Source organism: Emydura macquarii, unplaced genomic scaffold (genome assembly GCF_026122565.2).
Source record: "Emydura macquarii macquarii isolate MOO-44397 ecotype Brisbane River unplaced genomic scaffold, CSIRO-AGI_Emac_v2 contig_587, whole genome shotgun sequence".
In the NCBI taxonomy this organism is placed as follows: domain Eukaryota; kingdom Metazoa; phylum Chordata; order Testudines; family Chelidae; genus Emydura; species Emydura macquarii.
Genome location: NW_027130724.1, coordinates 14056961 through 14081359, shown reverse-complemented (window position 1 = coordinate 14081359; position 24399 = coordinate 14056961). Strand labels below are relative to the sequence as shown.

Sequence of the window (24399 nt, the reverse complement as noted above, 5' to 3'; positions counted from 1 at the left end):
CCTTCCAGAGTTCAAAGTGTTGCCATTATTAATTAATGTTGTATACAGTATCTAGGTACTATACTGATGGGTACTTTGGAACAGCCGAGTCAGCTAGATTAGATACTACATCAATGGTGAATCTTGTTTCAGACACCATGAAGAGTCTTTCCAATAGTTTAGATCAGTTACTTGTGCTCATTAGGTGGACCTTCATCTTAGGGTACCTTTCTTTTGTGAGTCCACCTAGCATGAAACCCTCCTAAGGATTTGATACAGGCATCACTTGTTGAAATTCTGTGGCCTGTGTTATATGGGAGGTCAGACTAAATGAATACCATGGTCTCTTCTAGTCTAAAAGCTATGAATCTTGAAGACACAAGTTCCTATAAATACGTGTGGTCTTTCCTATGAGATCTCTTCTGCTATCCAGTGGACAATATTGATTTTTTCTGTTACTTAGTGCAAAAGCATATGAAGTGGCTTTTTGTATTTTTGTATATTGACTCTTGTCTCATAGGACATTGAGCTATCCCCGATAAAATCCTACCAAACACCTTAACAATCTTCTAATAGATGATGAAAATGGGAAGATCTTTACTCACTCAACCACTAATAAAAACTGAATCTTAGTGCCCGTTATACTAGAAATCGTTCATAGGGTGTATGCAGTTTGATACAGCAATGTTTGCTATTATTCTGCTTGCTTGGCTAGTTTACATAGAATAATAGTGAGATTTCAAGAGCAAAATACCATGTCAGTGATGAGCAATATCCACTATCCTGGAAGGATTAAAATCAACACCAGTCCCAATCAGATCCCTTTTTCCTTACTCCTAATGATCAGAGTTGGCTTTTATCTTGGGCAGCAGGCAACAGAACTTCATTGAACTCCATTTCAACAGTGCGGTTTATATAATTTCATGAGATCATTTTCTACCACATTATCGCACCGATCCTTGAGTTAGATGCCTTTATATTTTACTTTTATCATATACATTTTGAGAAATTATTATCATTTAATATTTGTATGACATTATCACGTAGAGGCCCCAGTTAAGGAATTGGGGCTCGATTATACTCGTCACACATAGAACAAAAAACCAATCCTTGCCGCAAAGCGTTTATAATCCATCTCACATCCTTAGCATCTCTATTATCTATGTCTGTTGTCACCTATGTTAGGCAGAGGCAACATGGTCTAGTGGATAGGGCACTGGGTTCTGTTCCTCCCTTTGTTGCTCACCTACCACGTGACCTGGGGCAGATCACTGCACCAATCAAAGTTTGTTTCGGCTCCCACTTTTTGTGTGACTTTTCTATTTAGATTATAATTTTTGGGGGGCAGGGACTGTCTCTTGCTATGTGTGTGTACAGAGTCTTGCACAATGAGACCTTGCTGGGTCCTGAGGCAACACTTTAATACAAATAATAAATAATTATCTCTATCCTAGGTAACGTTTTCCTCCCTGTTCCTGTTAGTCCAAGTCCTCTGGAAGAACTTGGAGTTGGGGGCAAGCAGCTGGTTACTGTACTGAGGGATTTTTATGCTTTTGTATTAATCCTTCACCATATAACATTTATTTAAATTTCTTTTGATTGTAGTATTGATGTTGCTGCATGTATTTGCATGATATTGAGAAAAGCAAACCAATATACTAGATAGCTTTGAGGGTCTTATATTTCAAGTTACTACTCGGGAATTCATGAAGCCACACGTGCTTATGATGGATTCAACTTTCTCCATTGGAAGAAGTCACTCTACGTTACAGGTTGGTTCTTTTTTAATCAAGCACTTGTGACTTTTCTGGGTCCCAAATATTAATGCTGATATCTGATGACAGCATTATTTCATGATCGTCTGAAATGCTAAGCCAGTGGTTCCTAACCTTTTTGGCTCGAGGGCCACAGATATCATTTTTACAACCATGAAGGGCCACCAGTCTATCAACCCATAAAAAATTGTATTGACGTACACACCATTAAGGACTACAAATCACTACATATTTAAAGTAAACATTTTGATGCTACTGTGCTCATTTTTACATTCACTATTTTACACTTACAAATTACTCACAGTACGTCACACACTCACAGACAAAGCACTAGTGTAGATGACTGTCACTACATACTGAAGAACATGGCCTGACAGCGAAGTCATGGTGAGTGGCCGGCTAAGTGCAGGCCAAACTGTAAGGCACTGATTTTTAGAGTCCTACCCCTCTCCTCAAGCATGGTGGGTGCTGGCGGCTCTGCCAGCAGTCTTTCCCCCCACCCCCCAACTGCAGCCAGATGGAAGGAGTTCAGCGAAGAGGCTGCCTCCTTGGTGATCTCCTGTTCCCCTGGCTGCAGCAGAGACAGGAGATCAGTGCTCCCCTCCCTCTGGCTCCAGAAGGGACCCTAGTGCCTAGAGATCCAGGCAGAGCACTTTGCCTTGCTCCCTGCTGAAACTCGGGGAGGGGAGCGCTGATCTCCCATCTCCTTGGGTGCAGCAAGGAGCCTGCACCGGTCCTGTAACCCAGTGGCAAAGCACTTCGCCTGGGTCCTTAGGCAGCAGCTCCCTTTTGCAGCCAGCGGGAAGGGAGCTGCGGGCCTCTTTGAAAGACCCCATGGGCCACTTTTGTCCCTCTGACCACAGGTTAGGAACCACTGTGCTGAGCAGTACGGGAAGAGGGAATGAATAGTGCTAATTCATTAGCTGTTGCTATTATGTCAGTTACAAGAGGAGTGGCTTTGCACTTGCATATAAAATAGTTACCTCTTCCTGTAAAAGGCTCCAAATCAACAGTTTGTATGTTAGACGTGTAGGACTTGCAGCTCTGAATACAACATTTACTAACTTTAAGTTTCAAGCAGTATTCTTGAATTACATGATTGATCATGTTTATCCATCAGGGAAAAATGTGTTCTCCCATCTCCCTGGATTAAATTTGCACATAAGGTCTAGACTATCAGCTGGGGCAAATCAGTGTAGCTCCACTGAAGCCAGCTGAGGATCTAGCCACGCCTTGAGTAAACATATCAAGTTGCTGGAAAATAGGAAAAATTCTTGAAATTATTTTTAAAAGATTTTGGGAATGCTGAGGCACAGGAATTGCTATGTATCACAACAAGACCAATGGTCCAACTGTGGCCAGTTACAGCTGTTTCAGAGGAAGGCATAAACTCCCCTGTAATGCACTTAGCTGTAAACTAGAGGAGGGGAAAACATTCTTCTTGATGAGAACTTTATGGCTTGAAACAAGGGTGAAGGTCAACATCAGAGCAAAATTATAGAGAGGAAACCACACAGAGCTGCAGTATTGCACAGGCATTTCACAGTCTAACCAAAATGGGATTTGAATGAGGGTAGTAAGAGAAGCATTAGGATTTTGGAATAATACAGAATCAATGCAGCTAACATGAGTGATGGCCACTAACATAATGACATTTGGATAACATAGCTGAAAATAATTATTCTTCTGTTTTTTTTTAAAAAGAGTGATAAATAGGTTACAGCATGTTCTTTCTGTGTGTTTGGATGGGGAACACATTGCACACATAACTAATAAAAGGGTAAGTTTCACTTTGGTTGTGAGGGTAAGTTTAGGTGAGTGTAAACATTTGGAAAGAATACCGATCTCGGTATCCCATTTTCTCCATGCAGTTCTTTATGGTGAAGAATACTGGCACCAGGCTGAGTTTTCTTCAATTATTCTGTAATAGCAACAAAAGTGAGATACCACACATAACAGCTAAATTATACACATGCCAGCTGGTCTTTACAGGCACCACTGCCCTTTTGGCCTTTTACATAAACACTGGATTAAATATTGTGGTTCCAAGTCTGCATTAGATTGTGTTTCTTGTGGAACTTGCTCTGTAACTACTTGCAGATGATGAGGCATTTCCTGAGGTGCAGTGAATATGCACTTTTATCTTAGTGAGCAGCTGATTGTATGAATGCTTTAAGATATGTGTATGCAATGTGTGCAAAGAGGGATGCAGTTTAGGTACAAACTGTCTCTCTTTTTCTCTCTGTGATATTTATAAATCAGTAATTCCAAGAAAGCTAGGGCAAAATTCTGTGCCTGTATTCTCACTGTGGATTATTTGAGGGGCAAGTAAGAAACTAGGATTTACCCAGTCCACAATATGGATGCCACAACAATATAACCAATCTGCAGCGTGGATCAGAAAGCAGAAGTTTGCCTCACCTGGATCCCCCAGCATGATGGCACCAACCTGCAGCAAGCATGTAAGAGTAGGATTTTGCCCAAATTCTGCTCTCAGTCTCACTAGTCTAAATCCAAACTAACTTTACTGAAGTCAGCTGAATTGTTCTGGATTTAGTCCAGTATGAGAAAAGAGTTTGCCTCTCTTATGTTTTAGTTTATGCTACTGCAATGAGTACAAATTATGACACTGCTCAGTGGAATTCTGCAGAGAATGCTATTACTTGTTCTCATTTAATCTTTGCATTCAAAATGCTCACCTGATTCTTTCAATTTCAACAGAAGACTTTGGTCCATTGCCATCTTTAGGTCTGATGCCTTTGATAGAACTCATTATGGTAAAAACTTGAGGAAATCTGTAGGAGGGAGTGCTAAAAGACAAGTATCAAAGCATGTAGTGTGTTTTTGAGTACCCTAGATTTGAAAGCTTATTATGTAATTCAGCTAAATTACAAGCATGAACAAGTTTATGATCTAATCCTTAATACGCTCTTTTTAAAATACAGAGTAGTGATTCAGCAGTGATATTTGTTACGGTTTCCCTTTTAAAGGTTTTCAAAATTTACATATTAAATCGTGATCTTTTATTGCTAAGATGGTTAGTTGAAATGGTTATTTATCCAAACTCTGAATCTTCAACTCAAATGCTATTTCCATCTTAACAAATGAATGGGAAAGGTGGAAATACACCAAAGGTCAGACAGATGTCTAAATGACTTTGAAAGCAAATCCCTTAGAAAAATATTAGCTATTAAATGAAATGAATTGATAACAAACACTGAGATTCATCAGAGTGCAACAACCCTTTATTGGTAGTTATCCAGAAAAAAAGGATAGAAATATTGGGGACATGAGACGGGTTAATAATGAAGCCGAGAATCTGCCATGGCAGTCGTGCCATTCGGCAGCTGGAGAAACACATAAAAGGGGCTAAGCAAAATAACCCCTTTCCCAAACACTACCCAGAGAGGGAAAACCTTTGGTACTTAACAACATAGAAGACATGCATAGAGCAACCCAAGATGGACAGTGATGGTGGAACCTTGTTTGTGCCCTAAGTAATGTCTGATGGTGACAGAGGGATTCACATTCTTCTTTTGCTTTTTAGTGACTAATGGAACACAGTTTTTAATTCTTATGCCAATCCCAGCACACACAGCAATTTTGGCTAGGAAGTCTTGCTGTCTAAATATACTTTTTGTTTAATAGAAAATTGTACAGTAGATTCTTCTGGAGCAGATTTTACTTGGAAAGGCTCCATTCATCTTTCTAAAGATGAGAAGTACAATTTTTGTGTGAATTCACATAGAAAACAGAACATTGTAAGTAGCTTAAAAAGCGGTGACCGACCCACGTTCTGGGGGAACATTAAAGGATTTATATGAGAAGGAAAGTGTGACACAACCAAGTCTAAAAATGCTGATGAACTTCCAAAGAGAACGGCACAGAAAATAGGAGCTTATTTTAGAAGTAGTCTGTAGAAAATTGTTTTTGGCTTGTGTTTTGGAAGATAGGCAGGCAGATCAGTCAGGATTATCTGTCTGCTGTGCCCACAGCAAGTAGATGTGCTGGAGTTTTTACATCCATATATCTGGTTTGTTCTTAAAGCTTCATAAAGAAGACCTTATCTCACTTCCATTACCACCCCCCCATGTCAGTGTAGGATTTTCTGCACCCAGCCCTGAGCAAGGACAAATGTTAGAACAGCTCTCATCATCCTGAGGCAGAGACTTGGGTTGTTGGGCCAATTCGAGCAAAGCCTTTGGATTTTAACCTACTTCTTCATTCACTCAACATTTTTTTATTTTCATCCTCACTTCCTGACTTCCCCTTATGCTCGTAGAACTCACTGTTGACATTAGGAAATGTTCTTCAAAGAAGACTGTTAAAATTTATTTCCCAAATGTTGAACTATACTCTGAATCTATTGGGCAGAATTAGCAACACCAGGCTCATGTTTTTGTTTGTATTTCCTTAGTTTTCTATCTATTTTAGCATGGCCTCCAATACAGTAGTATCTGAGTGCCTCACAATCTTCATTGTAGTTATTCTTACAACACCCTGTGAAATAGACAATGCTATTATCTTCATTGTGCCAATGGGCAACTGAGGCACTAAGAGACCAAATGATTTGCCCCAGGTCACACAGGAAGTCTGTGGTGGAGGAAGCTGAATTCTGATCTCCTAGCAGCCTTAACCCCTCATCCGTCCTCTAGTTTGCATCTTTCCTTCTCCTCTTTCAGAACTGTGGAGTTATGAAAAGTACATCATGTCATCTTCATCATCTGAAGGTTCCGTCTTCTGACCCCTTTAGGACATTCTGCTCATCATGAGATACAAGTGTAAGCAAATCTGTCTTCAGTGACCTTTAGGGAATATGCAAAAAAAATGGACAGAACAGGAGATATTTACCACATACTTTTCAATGGGAAAAATGTTTAATGTTGTCATGTTAATATTTTATTTTCAATGAAAAATATAATATTAGCTTTAACAAAAAACATTCAAAAGACCCCATAATTTCAAATTAGTTAAATGAACTATTAATAGTAACATCAGATCTATAAATATCATGTGTTGTAAAAAATGCTCCTCACACTGGGATTAAAATACAAAGCACCATAAATGTACAATACCTGAAAGGTATCATCTAGTTTCTTTTGCTGCTGGTGTGGTTTAATAAACAATGATCCCTGTCCTGAAGTCCAGATAACTAAACTCCTGTTATTTTCAAATGGAAGCTGTGTCGGGCCCTCACATCTTTCCTTATTCAGACAAAACTCCATTGATTTTAGGAAAAGGGAACTACAGGATTCAGATCAATGGTATTAGCAATATGTTCCATGATAAAGTTCATGAAAAATAATGTACAGTCCCATTATTGGGTGGTTATTTAGGCATCATGCATCTGGAACCTTTACAGCTATGAGCCATAATTTGCTGATGTAGTAGGCAAGTTGAGCACATTTAAACTTGACATTCACAGAGTGAAGTAGTATACAGAAACATTTGCACAATTAGGCCTGAGCTGATTGAGCTTTTTGGGTGACAAGTTTGTATGACTTTGTAAGTGCCTTTGTAAATCAAAAGTCCTTTATGTCTCTGTACATATTGAGTTCTGAAATCTGATTCGGGAGACCTGAACTCAACATTTTACTTGGAATGAAGGTGATCTCAGTAGGGTGTGTTTATAAATGATTTTTTTTTCTAGTTTGCTCCTCTTTTTCTCCTTAGACATGGAAGTTTCCTAGGGGACTGAATGGCTCAGCTATAGTAACAGTATAATATGGAGTTCTTCCACAGATAGGTCACTGATTTAAATCTTTATCAGTAGGATCTCTGATTTTGTTGTCTAATAGCACAGTGAATAATGGTGCTTGGCTGAATCAATGTATATTTCAGAGGAGAGATTTAGCTGTAAAATAAGTAAGTTACTTTTTCCTTCCATGAGAAAAAGAAATATCGTTGTTAAAACATGATGTGGTGCCCTGGGCTGGTGTGAGTTCAAAGCCTCCTTTTTGACAATATTTTTTGGGGGGATTAGATGAGTTATAATTTAATTAAAGATGTTACCTAGACGTTACCGAGAAGAATTTTGGCCTAGTGTTTTCTGTATATTTTAGTAGGACACACCTTTCTAAAGTGTGGATCTCTGAAAAGATACTGTAGTAAGTGACATTGTGGGATTGCCTATTAATTCTCACAGTAAATGCACTCATTTCATGACTTCAAAAAGGATTCTTCTAACTGTCTAAACATCCCACGCAGTTGAGCAGATGGTGACAAATTATGCTGCTAGAAAATGTTTAAGCACATGAGGCTTTCTTTGGAAGATGCCTATCCAAGTATTTACTTGGACTGACTGATTAGTTTATGTGCTCATATGCTGAATGAATTATATGCTTGGACCATAAAGTGTTTCCTTTAGACACACTGTGTTTGGGGGGGTGGGTGTTAACATTTTCAAAAATATTTATGTGGCTCAGGTGTTTAAGACTTGTTGAAAGTCAATGGGAGTTAAGCTCTTAGGTGCCTAAAGTCACTCCTGAAAATGGTACTAAGGCTCCTAAATGACTTTGGTGCTTTAAAAAAAATGTCCCAGTATGTCTCTGTATAGTAATATACTTTGTCGTTATTCACAACTGGTATCTAGCGCTTGACTGTGGCTCTCAATACAGGGCAGTAAGAGAGCATAAGCAGGGCGTATCCTCATTATGAGTCTGGGCACCTGGGGTGGGGGAGGAGCAGGGACTGTGTGCTGGAACTGGTGTGTGTGGGGAGGGAGGGGGGGGAGAGAGTAAGCACAGCCATGGCTGCATTCTCCATTTCACAAATCTCCCCACGTTCCAGGTAGTGAATCTGGCAAGGGCAGGGGAGTATGCTCTGTCTGGTAATGATGCAACACAGGATGTTCCTTCCCCACTACACTTAACAGGAGTTCTGGAGGAATCGTGACTTCTAGGGGTGTGTCTGTTCCTTTCTGGAGCTTCTGTGGGGTTGGCACAGCTACACCCCACCTTTGTTTAGTGCTGAGAGTAAACTCTCAATCTAGCTCTCAGATAATGCTGCACTCGGTGATTCGTAAAACATGGAACAAGCCAATCCTTGCCTTGAACGGTTTACAGTCTAACACATGGAAAGGATTGATTAATTAGTTAGCTTGTACCGCACTTTGAAAATATAAAGAGCTCAATCCTATGAGCATTATTAATTATAAGAATAAGTTTGCATAGTGCAGTGGTCTCATTTCAAAGTGTCCCAGAGAACACTATTAATGGAGCTGTTCTCCCAGCTACGTTATTTATAGGATTTGTTCCTCCCTGCAGCTGTTTTTAAAGGTCAAAAGACTTCGATTCAGTTTATAAATGCGTATTTCCCCCAGTGCTCATATCTTTTGCCACTTTCCAGGCCCAAACATTTCATCTCCACATGGAAAACAAAGATTAAAAAAAAACCCCAAACAATAAAAGGATCCACTTAGAATGATCTTTTGGGCAGTGAGTTAGAAATGGTAGCCACATTGCTGTTTGTAAAGTTTTGTGCCGAAGCTGCGTTTGCCCAGTGGAAATAAACAGCTTGGTGTAGACAGCGGGGACAGAGCAGAGAAAGATTTGGGATATGGTTAGATAACAGAAAGTATATCATTACTTTTTATGTCTTGGCTCTGATTTTCTAAGTAGAATAGAAATGTCCGGAACTTGCTGCTATCAAAGAGGAAGGGAGTAGACCTGAAATTCTGATGCTGCTGGTATCAGAAAGATATTTTGCTTTCTAAGAGAATTTCAGTCACTCCCCTGAGAATCAGACTATGTTGACTTCTGAATAGGAAGACCGGTGAAATGATTAAGAAAACATAGCAGTAGAGATAATGCCCAGAAACTATGTGCAGTTAAATTTAAGCCTCAGATTCTTCTAAAATGATCCAGATTTATCTTCATTCAAGTGTTTTCTTTAGAGCTTCACTCAGCATGCAGTCACTCTGGTGATTCTGCAGAACACCTAGCAATGTTTTTTACATCCCGTAGATTTCTTCCTAAGATCAACAAAAAGATCTTTCACATGATCTTTGCATGTGACTGGACACAGAAAATCCCTGACTGATCTGTATGGATGTCCTTCCTGTGGTGAGTACTTCATTCACCCTAAATGGCAAAGGTTTACCTTGGGAACACGGAATAGGGAGAGTTAAGATTGCCATAGATATTAAACACAAAAGACAGACTTGTTTCCAAAATAAAGTTATGACTAATCCATAGGAGAAATGACAAAGTCAGACAGGACAGCTGTAAGAGAGCTGAGGAGAGCTGTAAGGGAGGAGGTACTGAGCCTGGGACACAAATAAAGACGGTGGACAACAAATGAAAAAATTGGGAACAGGCGTGAAGGTCAAGGGGTCAAATGTAGGGAGCCTAAAGGGGACATCAAGCAGAGAATCCTGGACAGTGCCCACTGTCCCTCAAAGATGTCGAGGGAGCCGTGGACGCAGCCCAGAGGAATTCTGCCCGGATGTGTGAATGAAGAGAAGAACAGAAATAGGCCCCACAGTCACAGAGCACTCCCTCAGACCCTCAGCCAACATCCTCTCCCTGGTGTTATAGATGACCACTTTGGCGAGAAGGAGATTGATGAGGACATGCTGCAACTTTGTGGGGCAACGGATAGGGTATGTATAAATCAGAAGCTGCAGGGAAAAGTTCAGCCAGAACCTTAAGAGAAAGCTCTGGAGGAGTTGGAAAAGGGGCTGCAGCCTGATGCACTGCAGGTAGACGTGCACCATGGTCTTATAGGCTAGTGGTCCTATTTGAGCTCCAGGGCGTGGGCGGGCACAAGCCCACAGCTGAAAGTTCATCTCCCAGCCTGAGGGGAGGAGCCGCTGTGCTTGGACTCAATTAATTACGGGGGACAACAGATGAAGAAACAGGGATGGGTGTGAAGGTCAAAGGGCTAAACAGAGGGAACCTGATGGGGACATCGAGCAGAGAACCCCGAACAGTGCCCACTGCTCCTGGAAGGTATCTAGGGAGTCAGTGGACGCTGCCCAGAGGAACTCTGCCTGGATGCATGAACAGACGGAGGAACGGAAGTAGGCCCCACAGTTGCAGAGCACCCCCTCAGTCAACCTCCTCTCCCTGGTCTTGTAGATGGCCACTTTGGCCAGGGCTAGGAGGAGGTTGACGAGGAGGTTCCACGACTTTGTGGGGCCACAGATGGGGTGTGCAAAGTTCAGAAGGTGTGGGGAGAAGTGCAGCCAGAACCTCAGGAGGAGGTTCTGGAGGAGCGGAATAGGGGCTGCAGTCTGGCGCACTCCAGGTAGATGTGTGCCAAAGTCTTGTCAGAGAGCGGTGGAAGGCAACTATATCAGCCCTAGAATAGTGAAGGCCCTTTTCCCCATGAGCTGAAAAGAGGTTACCTCAGGTCGACTAGGGACACCTGAGTCCAATTAAGGGCTGCCCATGACCTTTAAAAACCCCTTTTCTGGTCAGACAAGGGAAGGAAAGATTGGAAATAAGCTGCAACAGAGCTAGTGGCTGCAGGGAGAAAAGGCTTTTCCTGGGTGGAAGGCTGCTCTTCTTCCTATAGGAGAAGCAACCATGCTACGGGACTGTTTGGGGAAGGACAGACACCTGGAGGCCAGAATAACAAGGCAACAACTCAGAGAGGGGGCAGGGAGAGGTATCCCCTTTTTGTGTTCTGAAATTGTTCCTTTTTGTTTGGCTAAGTGCTCTTGGGGCCTACCCTGAGTCCCACCTTTTAAACAATGAAGACTGAAAACCTGAGCGGGGAAGAAAAACACTCCAGAGTGAGACTGATTTATTCCAGGTCTCCACCGCAAGAGGCAGAAACGTTGAGCCTTGCAAGGTGAAGGAGGTGCCTTGCAACAAAGACTGTGGATCCCTGTTCCTGGATGATTTATTCTCATAATTCCAATTAATATTAAAGAAAATTAGCAGCACAAGTGCTCCTCCAATCAACAAGTGATTAGTTCACCACCAGAGCTATTTAAAACGTGGAAATCATTTAATTGATTAGTGAATTTGGTAACACAGGAAATTTTTATTTAGCACTAGAAGAGCTGAAAGTATGACAAAAGCTGAAACAGGTCAAAATGGATGTAATTTTGAATTTCCCTAACGACAAAACCGAAACACAACATTTTGTCTGTATAGCATCTAGCACAATGGAGCCCTGACCTGATTGGAGCTTCTATGTGCACTGTACTGCTTCTAGTAATAATAATCATCAATTGAGAAGGTTGACTGAGGTAGGCTGAGTTTTGAGTGAACTTGTGCCAATTTATGATACTGAGGAGAAACCTTTTGGAACACACGAAGTCAGACCTGATACCAGACAAAACAGCGTGGTTTCAGTGCAGTTTTTCTTTGAGTTTGTAGATTTGTTAATGTACCAGACCGAGCAAAAAGGTTTCAATAAAGCTGAAACTGCAGAGGTGTTTGGCAGGCTATAAATCTCATAATATAAATATATATCTTTGTGTGACTTTTATTTAAAGCATGACATGGAACATTTTATTACAAAAGAAGGGAAGAGAATATTTTTGTATTATTTTGAGGGTTTGGTTTTTATGGCTTAGTCGTCGGCGATCCCACGATCTGAGGAGGATGTCTGCCAGGGGAAAGACATTGATGAGGCTTAAGATGGCTGAGGGTTCCAATTTGCGCTCTGCAGATTTTTCCACATATGTGACAGGTGGTTGCTTGAAGAGAGCCAACTGCTGGCCAGGGTGCTGTATGCTTTCCCTCCACCTCTGACATTTCTCAGCCTTGTGAGCAAGACGATTCTCTTCAAAACAGATTAAGGCTTGACGTGTGAGGTGATGCCATTGCAGTCTATTGCCATCCAGCTCTTCCCAATTCGTGGGGTCAACGCCTCCCTTCTTAAGATATGCTTTCAGGGTGTCCTTGTAGTGTTTCCTCTGTCCCCCATGGATCCTCTTATCATGACTAAATTGAGAAAATAGGACTTGCTTTGGAAGACGAGTATCAGCCATCCGCACACAATGACCAGCCCATCAAAGTTGATGTTTCATAATCTTCACCTCAGAACAGGTGACGTTAGCTGCAGAGAGCACGCTGGCATCGGTGTGATGGTATTCCTGTCTGATACAGAGAATCTTCCGAAGGCAGCGCTGTTGGTACCACTCCAAATGCTTAAGATGGCTTCGATATGTCACCCCTGTCTCGCACCCATGAAGAAGAGTGGGGATGACTACTGCATTGTAGACCAGGATCTTAGTTTCCTAACGCAGATCTCTGTCAATAAAGACAGGACGGAGCAACTTTTCTGAAGGATGTGCTGACACAAGAGGTCCTGTGTTCGATCTCCACATCGAGGTTGGTTGCCTGAGAGAGGTGGCTACCAAAGTAAGGGAAATGCTCAATGTTTTCCAGGGGGTCACCGCCAATGACAATTTGTGGGAGAAGGGGGGCAGCTTGTGCTGGGGCAGGCTGGTGGAGCACGTTAGTCTTCCCAATTTCGAGGGAGAGTCCTAGGCTATGACAGGCCCCTGAGAAAAGATCTAGGGTGGATTTCAAGTCAACCTCAGTGTGGGCAAGGATAGCCCAGTCCTCAGCATACTGAAGATCGGTAATAACAGTCCTGATGACCTTAGTTTTAGAATGAAACAGGAGAGTGAAGAGCTGGCCCTCCATGTGATGCTCCATCTCAATTTCAGAGGAAAAGTGGTTACGAATAAGAATAAAAATTATGGCAAGACAGATGGAGAAATGGGTTGGGGCAATAACACAGCCCTACTTAACACCAGTAAATAGTCAATGAGTCCATCTCTAACTCATTACAGAGGATGGTGGTGGTCATTCTGTCATGAAGTAGCCTGAGAACACAGTTTAAAACTGCATATGTGATAGCTCAGTGTCTGTTGTTTGAGGCAGGGACATCTTTCTCATAAGTGTTTGTATGTTTCCTAGCCCTGGCACAGTGGAGATTATTGGGTTCTACTATAATGCAAACAAATAAATAAATAATTTTATATTTATTTTCCATCATATTGACTTCCATGTTGGTCTAGCTCAATTTACAAATCAGAATAAGGCTGGTGTAGCCATCACCACCTCCAGTACTATCTAATTTAATAAAATCAGACTCTGTTCTTTGTTTCACTCACCAACCCCATCAAGGAAGTCTGGAATTAGAATTTAGCTGATGATTCTATTGATGATATGTGTGAAGCAGAATAGAATCCATTTTTGCTCTATAGCTATATGGGCTCTGTAGCACTGAATAATAAAATCTTGTTTTGTCAGCTAATGTGCAGATGAGACTCATAAGACACATTGTGAGTAGATATATGTACTACTAAAGATGCGGTTTAAACAGAGATGCTTTTCTGACCATAACCACACTTTAAGAGAGCCAATAAAGATTATTTGTAAGGAACAGAACCAAATTAGATCTCAGCATTAAACCTAAATCTGTAAGAATGCAGAGAGAAGCATAAATGATACTTTCACTGGGAAGAATGTGTGAAGTTAGCAGTTGAAAGTCTGCTGGAGTAGGGATATCCCACAAGGTGGGGAAAATTTGAGTCCAGCAGTGCTGTGGGCTTGGTAACGTTTGGACTGGGAGCACACATGTTAGATGGCAGTTTTTTACCTCAGTCTCGACTTGAAGAAGGTATTTCCATATGGCTATTATACCAAATTTACACCAGTGCTTATGGAATGCTCTTTACTTGGCAATAATCCACACTTTCCTTTTAAGGGAAAAGGGACTGAAATTTTATCTGATCTGAGTGTTAATCCGACGTCCCTCAGGCTTACCCCATGGCCTTTCCTACATTGCAAAGGCAGCACTGGATATGCTTTTTCAATGAGATCATTCCAAAATCAAATTCCTACTAAATTATATTTTACTCATGGTTTTGAATTGGATTTAACTAGGAACACTAGCACTAAAACTTAGGGCTAGCATATTGGAGGCTGGAGTTCCAAATGTTGCAGAAAAAAGATTCTATCATGTATACCTAAATACTTTAAAATTATGTTCGAGTTACATGTTTTAAAATTGTAATGGTATTACATTTCAGCATTACAGCCAATCTGAAAACAATACAAGGGACCAGCTGTTCTGCAGTGCTATTCCCTGAAAGAATCAATTGATTAGACAGAGGATTATCCAGTATTCTTGATGATATTTTTGAGGATGGAGTACCCTATTGCTTCCACTGGCAATGGAGCTGGTGTAGCTCTGCAGTGTCAGGAGAGAGGCAAGATCTTGAGAAGGTCGTACATCCTCATACGTGAAGTCAAGCTCTGGGAGGGCACTTTGTATGGCTACATGCAGATGGTAGGGGTTGGTCTGGCCTAGGGTAGTTGTGGGAGCAAGGCAGGAATACCTGTTGCTGTGTGGGTCTGGATCCCTGTCTTCACCAGGAAGCAGAAGGGTGCTAACTCCATGGACAGTACTGCAGTGCAGCGGATCTGCTCCTGTTCAGTGGAGGGTTCTTTGGTTAGCCAAATTCCCCAGTACCAAGAAAGATATTCAGGCTTAACTCTGGGGAGAGGATCTGTCTCTTAATTTCTGAAATTTGTAGCATATACTCATAAGACCCTTGGAGCAGGAACTTGCCTCCTCAGATGCCTGCAAAGCGCCATGTACACATTAATGGTGGTAAAGGTGAAACAGATCTAACAAATCACCTCACCCACCTCAGTCCGTGCTGGACAAAAGGATATTTTCAAATCATTTGTATGGTTGTTTGTACGATAGCTCCCTTCTGACCTTTGGAACCCAATAGGTATGGTGGTAAAATTCACGTGTCTCTAGCCAGCATTTCAGCTTTCTTACTCTGATGAGAACAGTGGTTGTTACAGGAAGTTGTATTTCAGCAAAATCCTTCCACTTGCAGCCATCGCAATTCATAGTGGGTTAGGTTATAATGAACTGGCTCGAGCGTATGTGTGTCGCGGGCTTCTATTGCTAGACTGTCGAAACTGCACAAGTGTTTGTGGCTGGCTCACCTTCTGTTGGCTGGAGGCCTGAAAAAGGATTTATAAGCCTTTTGGCTATTGGTAGTTTGTGGAGATTTTCCTTTTGCTCAAATGGCAAAGATCAGTGCTTTGGGAGCAGAAAGTCCCGAGTTCTATTGTCCAGGTATAGGCCATTTACCATGTGACTGTCAAGGCTGTGTACACCTGTGACTGTAGATGGTTACAAAGTAATACTGTACTAAGCATGTTCCTTGAAATCTATTAGCTGGTTTGTGGTAATGAGACAGGCAAGCTTATTAAAACCATAGTTACAATTCCAGCGGGTGTTATCCGTGGCTGTGGCATTATTTCTTTAGCAACAGGCTCAGTGCCCCAATATTGAAGCTTGTTAAAATAACTCTTCTCCTGGGAGAAATAGGAAAGTCAGCAATGTCTTCTCTAGAGAATATTATTGGTATTTATAAAGCTACGTTTGCAAAGGGCGACTCTTGAAATTCCTTACGTTTCTTCTAATGGCTTTTCAGTGTTGATTCACACTTCTCTTTTTTGTTTTAGTGTAGAAAAGTGAAATTCCAGCAAGGCTGACTTAGTGAAAACTGAATTAGTGTTGATGGCTGGAGAGAAATGTAATTTGATCTTCTGTCTTCAGCAGTTGAATCAGGAGCACAAATAATTGTTCTAAGAGCTTGGTAAAGTTCCCAGAAGAGAGAGTGGTACTTTTGCCAGATAATTACCACAGAAGTGCAAGACATTCTTTCCGTGTGTGTGTGTGTGTGTGTGTGTGTGTGCGTGTGCGCGTGCACGCACACGCATGCGTGTGTGTGCTTGCTGGTACCGGTCGAATCCTGTTAGATCCACTAAAACGTAAAGATTAGATGGGAGTAAATTGCATAGAACTAAAGTGAACGATGCTGAGTCTCATTCTTACCTCTCCACGTTGCTAAACAAGTGGCATGAGCTGATCCACCAGAATAAGCTGGTAGAGGCCAGGGGTGAAGCTAGCAGAAAGGGGACAGAAGGGTCTGTCGTACAGCAATAGAAGCCTGCTTGTTCCCTGTGGAATTCTTCGTGCTCTGAAAGAGAAGATGTTGTCTGCCAACTACTAAGTCCAGCTGTACTGGTTAATGATTCTTTCTCTTAACTGAAACCATTGTGCAGTATTATAGCTGTGCCCTGTGGGAGCTGCTGGTGCAATAAATCTTGATTTTTCCATATTAGAAAACCATGTTCTTTGGGAATTTAAAAATGACATTTTTTTTCTTTTGCTGTTGCTATGGCTCCTAAAATTCTTAACAAAGGGGATATAATTAGTTTGCTGCATTTAGTTTACATTATTATGACTCTTGCATTGTTGCCAACATTGACTTTTTTCTTTCTAGAGACAATTCTCCAAACAAATGGGAGGAATCTGGGAACTGCTAAACTTCTCTAGCCATTGAAGGGTTGTGCTTGCATTCAGGGGAATTTCAGGCTTCTTCAGTATGAATTAAGGCCTTAAAAGATTTGGAATTTGGATGAGCAGCTGTCCAGAGTTTGCATACCTATCCACATTATGCAGTCCCACCCCCCACACATGGGACTCTAGGATTTTCTGTCTTTCCAAAAATGTGCCTTATAACCAGCTCTCCCTATCTACAGGGTCTTGGGAAGGGAGGCGCCCTCTGCTATATTCAGGGGAGCATGGCAGGTCTGTTTCTCCTAAGGGATCTTCAAGAGTACGACCTAAAGCGTCTCCCTTGAGGGATATAAGGCTTTTCCTGTGGGAAGTAAAAGACATAGAACAACTCCCCTGTCTCCTGGGGAGAGATGGTTTTTCCTCCTTTCCTCTTCCCCTGAGGGACAAATGGGCTGCCCCCAAATAGGACCCATTTTTCTCTCCTTTTCTGGAGATTCTCCACCTCCATTTCTCTTCCTATTGAAATATTTACTTTTCTCTGTATTTTCCCCATTTGCTTCCCGTCCCTCTGTTCCCTTCACAACACAGCTCCACTTCTATCATCAGTCTGTCTGCCTCTCTGAGCCAGTCCTTCCATCTTTCTATCTCCCTGGCCCCCCCCCGTCTTCCATTCCTTTTCCCATTTGACTGTTCCCTCTCCCCAATTCTTCCTGCCATTTTTCTCTGCCTCCTCCCTGCAGCACAGCAACGAGAGGAGCTGAGTTGCCTGCTGCATTTGCCAATGCTGGCACTTCTACTGCTATCTAGCCTCTCTTTTCCATTTGTTCCATTGTCTGAAGACAGCGGTGGGGCTGAGCTGGGCAAGAAGGGGAATAGAGGTAGTCATAGGCCTCCTGGTTCTGATCCACCAATGTCCCTTAATGAATGGCAGGAAGCCATCATTTAAAAAAAAAGTTATTTGTTTATTTTGTAGAGCTCAGCTGTCAGGTTTCATGTGGTCTTCCCACTCATCTGGATTGTTAGCCCGTTTGGGAATATTGTCATTTCACAGGAGCACCTCTGTGATTGAGTCAGTTATTTATATTAGCTTCATTTCATTGTTTTTGTCAAGTGTGGCAATACGCTTGTCACTGCACAAGACATGCAATACAGACAATCACTACTCAAGGAGCTTACTGTCTCAGCAAGCTAGATACATGATTAGGCCTTAGGGAACCCGGCTAGCATGTTTCTTGTTTTATTATTAGTTACGGATTTATTCATTCATTGTTTTTTGTGATGTCTGCAAAGAAATCTGTCCAGGTTCTCATGCGGCCCCCATTATAACTACCTGAGTGCCTCACATATACTGATGCATTTATTCTCACAATGCCTCATGAAGGTTATGTCTATTTTACAAAGGCACAGGGACATTAAGACAAAGATTTTCAAATATAGGTGACTGCTGTTAGGCTCAACTTCAACAGGAACTGCTGGGTGCACAGTACTTTTGACAACATAGGCTACATACTCAGATAGACTAAGGAGCGTAACGTCTGGCACTGCATTTTGAAAGTCTAGACCCAAGTGACTTGCCCAAGGTCAACACAGAAAGTATGTGGCAGAGCTAGAATTGAACCCAGATATCCTGAGTCGCGCTCCTTAACCTCTAAAGCGTCCTTCCCTTCTGATGAGGAGTGATTCTTAGAGTATGAATGAAGAGTGGGAAGGCATTGCATGCATGGGGTGGTGCACAGGCATAGGGCAGAACGCACAGAAGCAGTTGTGGGAGAGGTGGGCAAGTAGGGTGTTGAACTTGTCCTCTGATTGAGTTATTTGTTGAGTGCAGAGTATGCTCAGTGTTGTATAGGACAAAGGGAAACAAGGGCCCGCAAGGAGCATGATGGTGAACTAAGCTCTTAACAGTATGAAATGTGGGAGTTGGTAATGCTGGAGATAAAAAATGACGTGTGTCTTTTCTAGTTCTGTATATATGAGCTCTGTCTTGTGCCAGGGCTCCAGGGGATCGCAGGCTCCCTGCTGTAGACCTGAGCAGCCCCAAGAGTCTCGGCTCCACCCGCTGTCACCGAGCAGGGGGAGCCTGTCAGCCTCCAGAGTCCTGACTGCAGCTCAGGGTCCAGGAGCTGGCAGGCTCCCTTCTGTGGTGCAGGGGCGTGCAAGCCCCCAAAGCCCTGGAAGGCTTCCTGAAACACTGTGGACCCTGGAACGCTGGCTGTCCGACACATACATCTGCATTCGAGCTGGGGGTGTCATTTCCAGCTCGGATGGACATACACGCTCTAGCTTTGATTGAGGCAGCATGCCAAAAATAGAAGCGCAGCCCTGGCAACACAGGCTGTGGGTCAGGCTAGCTGCCTGGGTAAGTACCTACAGTCCTGGGCAGGATGGTACTCAAGCAGCTAGCCTATCCTGTCCTGCTAACCATGCCACTGCTTGATCTGAGATGGAGCCTGAAACAACACCTCCAGCTACGGAGCAGATGTCCCTGTGTTTTGGAGAGAGTTTTGGCAAATCTGTAATAGAGTCGGTGAAACATTTCTCTACAACAAACCAACATTTTTCAAACAAAACCAGGCTTTGTCGGAACGTTTCTGAACAGATCTATAAGCAACACCCTCCACGTGCTGTAGAAATATGCCAGGATTAAAGGTCTGTTGTGAGGCAACGTGGAGAAATGCACTGATTTTTGTAAAATACTATGCCTTGGACTTAGAGGCTAGGTCAGATGCCAAGTTCAGGAGAGTAGTACTCCAATCACTATTTGAGATGCAGCTGACACTCATTCCCACCATCCTGAGAGGATGCTGTTTGCCCGTCACCTACAGGGGGCTTCTCATTGATTACAACATCTTGAAGAATCACAGTTCCTATGGGGTAAATAACCATTCTTTTCTCTTGCTCCCAGGGTTCTTTATGTAGCAGCATACTCACAGCCTATTGCGCCAGCTATAATCAGTGATCTTTAATTGCTGAATTGAACCTGGATGTTTTGGAGAAGTTACTATATTTGGGGATTAAATGTAATTCTCTCTTTGTTTGCCTAGTCCTGGGTCTTCCTTGAACAAAAATGTAATATGAATTATACACTGAAGACGTCAGCTAGACTTCAGCTATGATGAGACACCATTTCTATTAGATTTTCTGAAAGGAAGTGAAAGTGACAAATTAATCCCTGGTGTAATACACTGATATTGATGGAGATACTTCAGAAATGAGTTTGGCCCATAGTGTTCTAAGTAAGTGGTATTCCTCCTCCTCCCTGTCTGAAGGCTGGGAAAAATTCCGTTAAGCTGCTTAGATTTTAAATTCTTCAGGGCAGACACCAACTTTTTGTTCTGTGTCTGTACAGCGCCTAGGAAGAGGGGTCCAGGTCCATGACTGGGGCTCCTAGGTACTATCACAGAACAAATAATAAATAATAATAAATAAATCATGGATTCAACATCTTGAAAAAAGCAAGCTTTCTAAAAGCTAAAGTAACTGACTGTATCTTTCCTTTGTTTTTGTTCCCCCTTCTGTTCTTCCCCTTTTATCATCCACTTTTTTCCTGTAAACTGACATCTCTTGTTGTAAGGCTTAGAGGGCCCGGCTGCCTAGCTTATAAGTGGCCTAGGCGACAGTGCTGCTTATTAACATGCTGTCCTGACCATGTTTTTCTGTCCACTCTGGCAATACAAATCTGTATTATAACACAAATGCTACTAACTGTGGCAGAGAAATGGGTCCTGGCACAATTAGCTCTTGGGCTAATTTTCTATACATTTGCACCCATTTGAAATCTGTGTTTATTCTTTTCCTAAAAACTTCCTTCCTTTCTTTCGTCAATACATACAGGTGCGTAGTGATGAGTGTGGTATAAATGGACTGAAAGATGACATGTTTCTTTACTGACTCAGGCTCCTACTCCCCTGGGCTTTACCTTCGTTGTTTTCTCTTTCTCTCCCCTACCCCCTTTTTCTGCCCTGCTAACTGGCCCCCTGTGTGTTCTTTCTTCTCCCATGCTTCTACCTCCTTGATCTTCCCTCCCCTGCTCTGGGACATTTTCTCTTTCCGCTGGTCACTGCAGTCAGAAGAGGAGAACAGTGCAGTATCCATCTGTCACTCCACTCCTGCCACCACCTACATAGGAAAAGGAGGAAGTGTTGCTACTGGCTTTTTAGCAATGCATTTGTCTGTGTACATGTGGTAGTAGTGTGGTGCTCAGGGTTGCCGGTCAGGTGGTGGTTCTCTCTATTTCACACCCACCCTGCAGCATGAGTCTGTGAGACAAGCTAGTAGAAAGGAACCCTCTGATCTTCCAAATGTGGGTGATGAAAGTATTTCAGGGGTGAGTTGGTGAAAGTCTGAATGTGTGGGTGCCACCTACTGCTGAGATGGCCCTGTAAGCCTTTATCCACCCAGCCATCCCAATGCTAGCCTTTGCTTCCTTTGATCTTCTGTAGTGGGACAATTTTTAGCGTTGTCACAATTGGTGAATCTCTCGATAAACCATTTGGAGTTTTGAGCAGTGGTTGCAAAGTTCTTTGTTGTCTCACACTCAGTTTATCCAAAAATCCAGTATTGCTAATTTAGCCCTGAAATTGCTTGTTCAGATATTAGCTATAAAGTCTGGCTTAAATTCCCCACTAAAATTCCACGTTCCGTGCTGTTTAATTCAACCAATTACATTAGCTGCTCCTGATTCCAGCAGAATCCTTTGCTTTTATGCAGGCCTTCTTTATGGGGGACAGGTTATTTTCTGCTTTAGGAACAAATCAATGTGACTGTAGTGTGCCAGAGCTGAGGAGAGAAAACCTGTGGGTTGGTGCTTATGCCAAGCCTTGACCACCCTCTGTTAGATACACCATTCTTGCTAGTAAAATGCTTAAATCCCTCAAATGCTTAATTATATGTTTTGAATATGAAAATATACAGTAAGTCAGATGAACATAATGCACCATTAGTTAAAGCAATATAATTAATCATGTTGTGTAGTTTTAATGTGGGTGGCTCTCTGTATATTTTAAACAGTCTGCTGTAGTTTTGGCAGGAAAGGAGAGCCAAGCAGGTTTCTCTGTAATCACAAAGGGTAAACTAAGGTTACAAAAGGAGTGACTAAAAAATACATTTCCCATATTGCACGTAATGGCACCAAACAAACCCCAGGCAGGGTGAGCGTATAGCTCATAAAGCAGCAGCGGCACAGAAACCTGGCATTCCTCGTGTTCAGTAACACCCTGTGGAAAACACTGGCCCTGGCTGTGATGTGGCCATCAATGAATTAACCCAAGAACATTCAGCGGGGCAGGTTTCACAATGGGTAATAAATAGGTTTTCACCTCCAGGAGCCGGGGTCCCAATTTTGCTCTCATTTATGCACTTCTCAATCCAAAGTAAGGTCGTTCAAATCAGTGGCGTTAATCCAGATGGATATCAATGTAACTGAGAGCAAAATTTGCCACCTGAGACTTTCCCCTGGTTTAGGGCACAATTGAAAATGAGGTTGTTCTCTTCTTAGCCTCCATTTGTTCTCTTTACAATTAGTATTATAATAGCACCTAGGAGTCCTGGTCAAGATCAGGGCCCCATTATACAGCCATACAGTAAGAGATAATTCCTACCCTGAAGAATTTAGCAATCTAAATAGACCAGACAGATGAAGGAAGCATTAGTATCCCTAATTTACAGACAGGGAAGTGAGGCACACAGAGATTAAGTGATTTGCCCAAGGTCTTACAGGAAGTCTGTGGCTGAGTTGGGAATTGAGCCCAGATCTCCTGAGTTCTAATCCAGTTCCTTGCCTACAAAATCATTCTTCCCTCCATCATATATCATAAAACCATTGTGCACATCATAAAACTGCCACTCATTTTACAATTTCTACCCTTGAGATGTCCAGAATAGGAGTTGCATTGGGTCTGACAGGTTGGAAGTGTGGTGCTCTGGCAACCCTGGAGAGAGAAGCTTGCACAGCACCTGGCTCCTTTGCTGTTTGTCTCTCACACAGGATGCAACCAGAATTTTCCTAAGTAGGGGGCCGAAAGCTCTCCGTCCCTGTCCTGCACCCTGCGCTCTCCCGCCTGCACCCAGCTCCACACATACTACCCTCCTGCTCTCCCACACCCAGCAATGCACTCTTCACCCCCTCCCCACATTGCCCTGCAACCACCTTTGCAGTCTCTTTGCCCCCCACTCAGCTCCAAGCTCTTCCCCCCCCCCCCCCCCATATTGCCCCTCACCCAGCCCTGCAATTTCCCGGGCCCACACCCAAGCCCCAGCTCTTACCCAGAGAGTCGATCAGGCTGAATGGCATCATCTCCACCAGGGGCCAGCAGTTGTGGGAACCCCAGACCCCATCGTCCTTCTGCATCTCGGCTTCCCCAGGAAGCACCAAAAGCCCACATCCAATCCTGCCACCCTTCTGAGGACTGGAGGTTCCTGGTGCCCACTCCTCTACTTCTCCCCAGAGGCTGGGGCTATCCAGCGTCCCTGGGAGCTGGAGGAACTGAGAATGGGGCGGAAGGGCAAGCAGGCGCACTGGGTTGCAGTGCTACTCAAATTTGGCCCAACCAGCCCTCCGTCATGCCACTTCTGGTCAGGAGTTAAAGTGGGGTGCTGCACCCCTGCACTTCCATGGTTACTACATTTACTCACAAATTCAGAAAGCAGTTTATAACCTCTGAGATACTTCAGTTGCCTTTTCTAAGCTATGCAGCAGGTGCTGTGTTTAAGTTGTGTGTGTGTGTGTGTGCGCGTGTGTGCGCGTGCGCAACTCATTTACAAATACAGAGAGAAAGTTTTCAGAAGGTTTATTCTGGGAAATGCCAAGATCCTCAGTTTAGCTTTATTCCTTTTGTGTCCGCTCTGCGGCATGTGTGCCTCAGTAGCCACAGAAACAGCGGCATGTGATGAAGAATGAAGTGTGCTTGGAATTGTATAGTGCATTTTATTAAAAGCTGCTGAAACCCCATGGAAAACTTTGAAAAATAGTCTGTTTTGAAACAAGTCGTCTTATGCACCACTTTTGTCCATTTCTTCCCTTTGTTCTTTATCACAAAGGAAATCTGCATGAAAAAAGGATCTCTGCTTCGTGACTATTGTGCAAATTATTTTGATGTCACAAACAGAGGATTATGACTTCAGTGGGGAATAAGCAACCAGAGCAGATGAGCTCTTAGAAAATAAAATACCTGTTTTCATGCAAATATCCTTTGGGAAAAGAAATAAAAATAGGATATGTGGTAAATTACTGACCTCGTTTATAAATAGACAGTGGTTCAAAGTTTTCATTCAGGCACCAGGTCTTCTTTGAAGTGATAGGTTTTCACTTGTAAGTAAGTATTGCAAAGGTCAAGCATATGCA

The 24399-nt window shown here is 42.7% G+C and overlaps 1 protein-coding gene across 1 annotated transcript in view; it reads left to right on the top strand.

Annotated features, from left to right (window-relative positions):
* Positions 1–9738: 9738 nt before the first annotated feature.
* Positions 9739–24399, top strand: part of DENND2B (DENN domain containing 2B) — a 163904-nt gene continuing 149243 nt past the window's right edge. Inside the window, exon 1 of the mRNA XM_067540751.1 lies at positions 9739–9817. Within this exon, the coding sequence (XP_067396852.1) occupies positions 9804–9817 (14 nt within the window). The 5' untranslated portion in view covers positions 9739–9803. The remainder of the gene's footprint in view (positions 9818–24399) is intronic.